The 3,392-nt window shown below is 47.7% G+C and overlaps 1 protein-coding gene across 1 annotated transcript in view; it reads right to left on the minus strand.

The window, feature by feature from the left end:
* Window positions 1-909: 909 nt before the first annotated feature.
* The window catches only part of LOC310799608 (synaptic vesicle glycoprotein 2B-like), a gene marked incomplete at both ends in the record, with an annotated part of 21,730 nt that continues 19,247 nt past the window's right edge, over window positions 910-3,392 (minus strand). The window contains 3 exons of the mRNA XM_083662197.1: window positions 910-1,093; window positions 2,238-2,397; window positions 2,592-2,792. Of these exons, the coding sequence (XP_083518323.1) occupies window positions 910-1,093; window positions 2,238-2,397; window positions 2,592-2,792 (545 nt within the window). The remainder of the gene's footprint in view (window positions 1,094-2,237; window positions 2,398-2,591; window positions 2,793-3,392) is intronic.

Here is a 3,392-nt window from a genome sequence, read left to right on the forward strand (position 1 = left end):
GATAGCCACTTAGTAGTTAACTAACATTCAGGAAATGAGACGTTCTGTATGCCCTCCCTCACATTTATACATCCTGTACAGCTGAAGGATTTATTCCAGGCATGTTGGAGCTAGTATTTTACTATACACAGTTCTACATGTACAACAACACATACAATATTGGTAGTCAGGCTATAGTGTTTAGTAAATAGACAGACATGTGGAGAACAGCCACACACACACAGTCACGCCAAAAAAGTAACGTGCTCCTTAGAAGTCTTGATACACGTCATCAGAAATGCAGCAGCTGTCCTGTAACACTGTTCTTCACCACGTAACGTCACAAAGAGAGCGTCGTATATCAAAATATCTAAACTCACAAGTTTCATATCGTTCTTAAAAAAGAAAGAAAAAAGAACAAACAAACGGAAAAGAACAATTCTTTACATTTTGTCACGGCAAGATTCGACAGACAAGACGTTCTCACTACTAGCTAGAACACAGCGCTAACAGTTAAGACAGACACTATGGCTCAGAGTGGAGGGCAAGACGACAGACAACAGAAGTCCAGTCTGGTTTGGATCGACACTGGGAAACAGAACCGGATTGGATCAGGTAATACATTCCACACTTAAGAAACGGATGGGTCCAGGAAGTAGACATTTTCACACGGGCAGCCTGATTGGCTAACAGAGGGCGCGGAGGCCAAGAGGTTTCCATAGGCAACCAGACAGATTTTTAAGATCATAATAATCATGAGTCAGCCTCTCTGCTCTCTCTCACACACACACACACACACACACACACACACACACACACACACACACACACACACACACACACACACACACACACACACGCAGCTCAGGAAGCATGGCTGTCCATCAAACTTGTACACATAGCTATTAGCTATACTGTGAGTTTGGCTTTTCAAGAGAGGATCTTCTCGCGGGTTTCGGGCAGCTTGAGAGCCAGCAGACCTCCGCAGACGAGGGCGGCGAAGGCCAGCAGGATGGGGACGATCTTGGTGACGCCGATGAAGGCGGCGAAGATGAAGCTGCCGATGATGGCGGCAAACTTACAGACCCCGTTCAGGACGCCAAACGCAGTCCCTCTACAGAGACACAGAGAGAGGAGGAGGTGGCTTTAGAATGGCTGTCTGGAGAATGAATGGGTGAAGATGAGACAGAAATTAAAAATGTATTGAGAGTGCAAAACAAATGTCTCTTTGGGGTACTGCTGTCTCAAAGGGGGCGGTACAAAGGAGATTATAAAAAGATATTGTGAAAAAGGCAAAATCTCCACATGTTTGCAGACAAAACAAATACTGCTGGCCAGAGAAAGACAAATCTGATCGTTAAAAGAAACAAAATCAAAATTCTCTGCCCTCTCTTCCAGCTCCGCCTCCACCCTTGCTTACATCATACACACATTCATTTCCTTTTGACGGGGTTGAACCGGTTTGAACCACCGAAACACTGAAAAGTCTGTGCAAACAAATCCATTTGTCTTGAACTTTTTATTGTTTCACTCTTGAAAATAGCTTTTACATTTTTCATACTCAAATTGAATTTATCAGGGAAAAACATCTTCATGTTTACTCATCATAGCCGTGTTCCTACAAGGGCTCAATTTAGGACCAGGTAGGTAAAGGTGGACCACAGGACTGAAGGGTTAAACTTGGACCACAGGACCAGAGGGGTAAGGTTGGACCACCGGACCACAGGAGTAAAGTTGGACCACAGGACCGGAGGGGTAAGGTTGGACCACAGGACCGGAGGGGTAAAGATGGACCACAGGACTGGAGGGGTAAAGGTGGACCACAGGACTGAAGGGTTAAACTTGGACCACAGGACCAGAGGGGTAAGGTTGGACCACCGGACCACAGGAGTAAAGTTGGACCACAGGACCGGAGGGGTAAGGTTGGACCACAGGACCGGAGGGGTAAAGATGGACCACAGGACTGGAGGGGTAAAGGTGGACCACAGGACTGAAGGGTTAAACTTGGACCACAGGACCAGAGGGGTAAGGTTGGGCCACTGGACCACAGGAGTAAAGTTGGACCACAGGACTGGAGGGGTAAGGTTGGACCACAGGACCACAGGAGTAAAGTTGGACCACAGGACCGGAGGGGTAAAGGTGGACCACAGGACCGGAGGGGTAAGGTTGGACCACAGGACCGGAGGGGTAAGCTTGGACCACAGGACCGGAGGGGTAAAGTTGGACCACAGGACCGGAGGGGGAAACCTGGACTGTACCTTTTAGCCGAGGGGTAGAGCTCTACAGAAATGACCTCCAGGCCGTTCCACGCCGCCACGCTGACGCCATAGAAGAGACACTGCCAGAGGATCACAGCTCCCTGACTGAAACTCAACAGCAACAGGAAGGTACAGGCAGAGGAGGCCAGCATTGACCCTCCTACAGAGGAGAGAGAGAGAGAGAGAGAGACAGAGACAGAGAGAGAGAGAGAGACAGAGACAGAGAGAGAGTGAGAGAGTGAGAGAGAGAGAGAGAGAGACAGAGAGAGCAAGAGAGAGAGATGGGAGTTTGACTCATGGTGACCCACTGAAGCAGATGTGACAGCAGACACAGTTCTCCGTGTCTCATCTCACCTATGATTCGGATCCTTCCTATCTTGTCGATGGAGAGCGCCGAGATGATGTTTCCAGGCAAAATGGCCAAGCTGCCCAGAAAGCTGACCATGTAGATGACAATGTCGTTCTCCTCCTGGAAGTTAAGATGGCAGCCTTTCTTCGGGTGGAGGAAGGTGGTGTTCTCCATTCGACAGTCTATGAACTTTTCACTCCAGAGGTCTGGAGAGCACAGAGGTCATTGTCACTCTTTCATTTGTGTGTTTATTTTTACTATTGTACTCTTGTGACTATTATCGTTTGGTCATTTTGTAAATCAAAGTTCTTTTGATGTACAGTACTTCATACCACTAATGACTTGGCTTTAATGAACTTGTGCAAATTTATGCAAATGTCTCCACCTTTCCAGCCCTGCGTCCACAACACATGATGACCTCACACGCACGCATGTGAGGTCATCAAACTGCGACAGGCCAAAATAGATGTGCGAGTTGCCGCGCGCTGGAGAGAAACGTTGCTTGAGAGTTTCTTCAGAAGACGTGGGGGACATAAAAGGAGACCTGACTAACCAGGATGACAGCACGGAGGACGAGACTGTAAAAAATAAAAGCTTCCAACTTGGCATACGAAATGAGGGTGGGCCGAAAAGTATGTCTGACGCAACATCTCGGCATTCTGGATCAAAGGCAAGTCTGAATACTGTATCACGAGATAACTTACATAGCCACAAAAGACGTGAAAACGTTGCTTCTATTTTCAAGATGATCCTCATCTCTCCCTCCCATCACGGCTCGATGACGAGTTCATGTGAGGAAAATATGC

The sequence above is a fragment of the Poromitra crassiceps genome, assembly GCF_964638095.1.
Source record: "Poromitra crassiceps genome assembly, chromosome: 28".
Lineage (NCBI taxonomy): Eukaryota > Metazoa > Chordata > Actinopteri > Beryciformes > Melamphaidae > Poromitra > Poromitra crassiceps.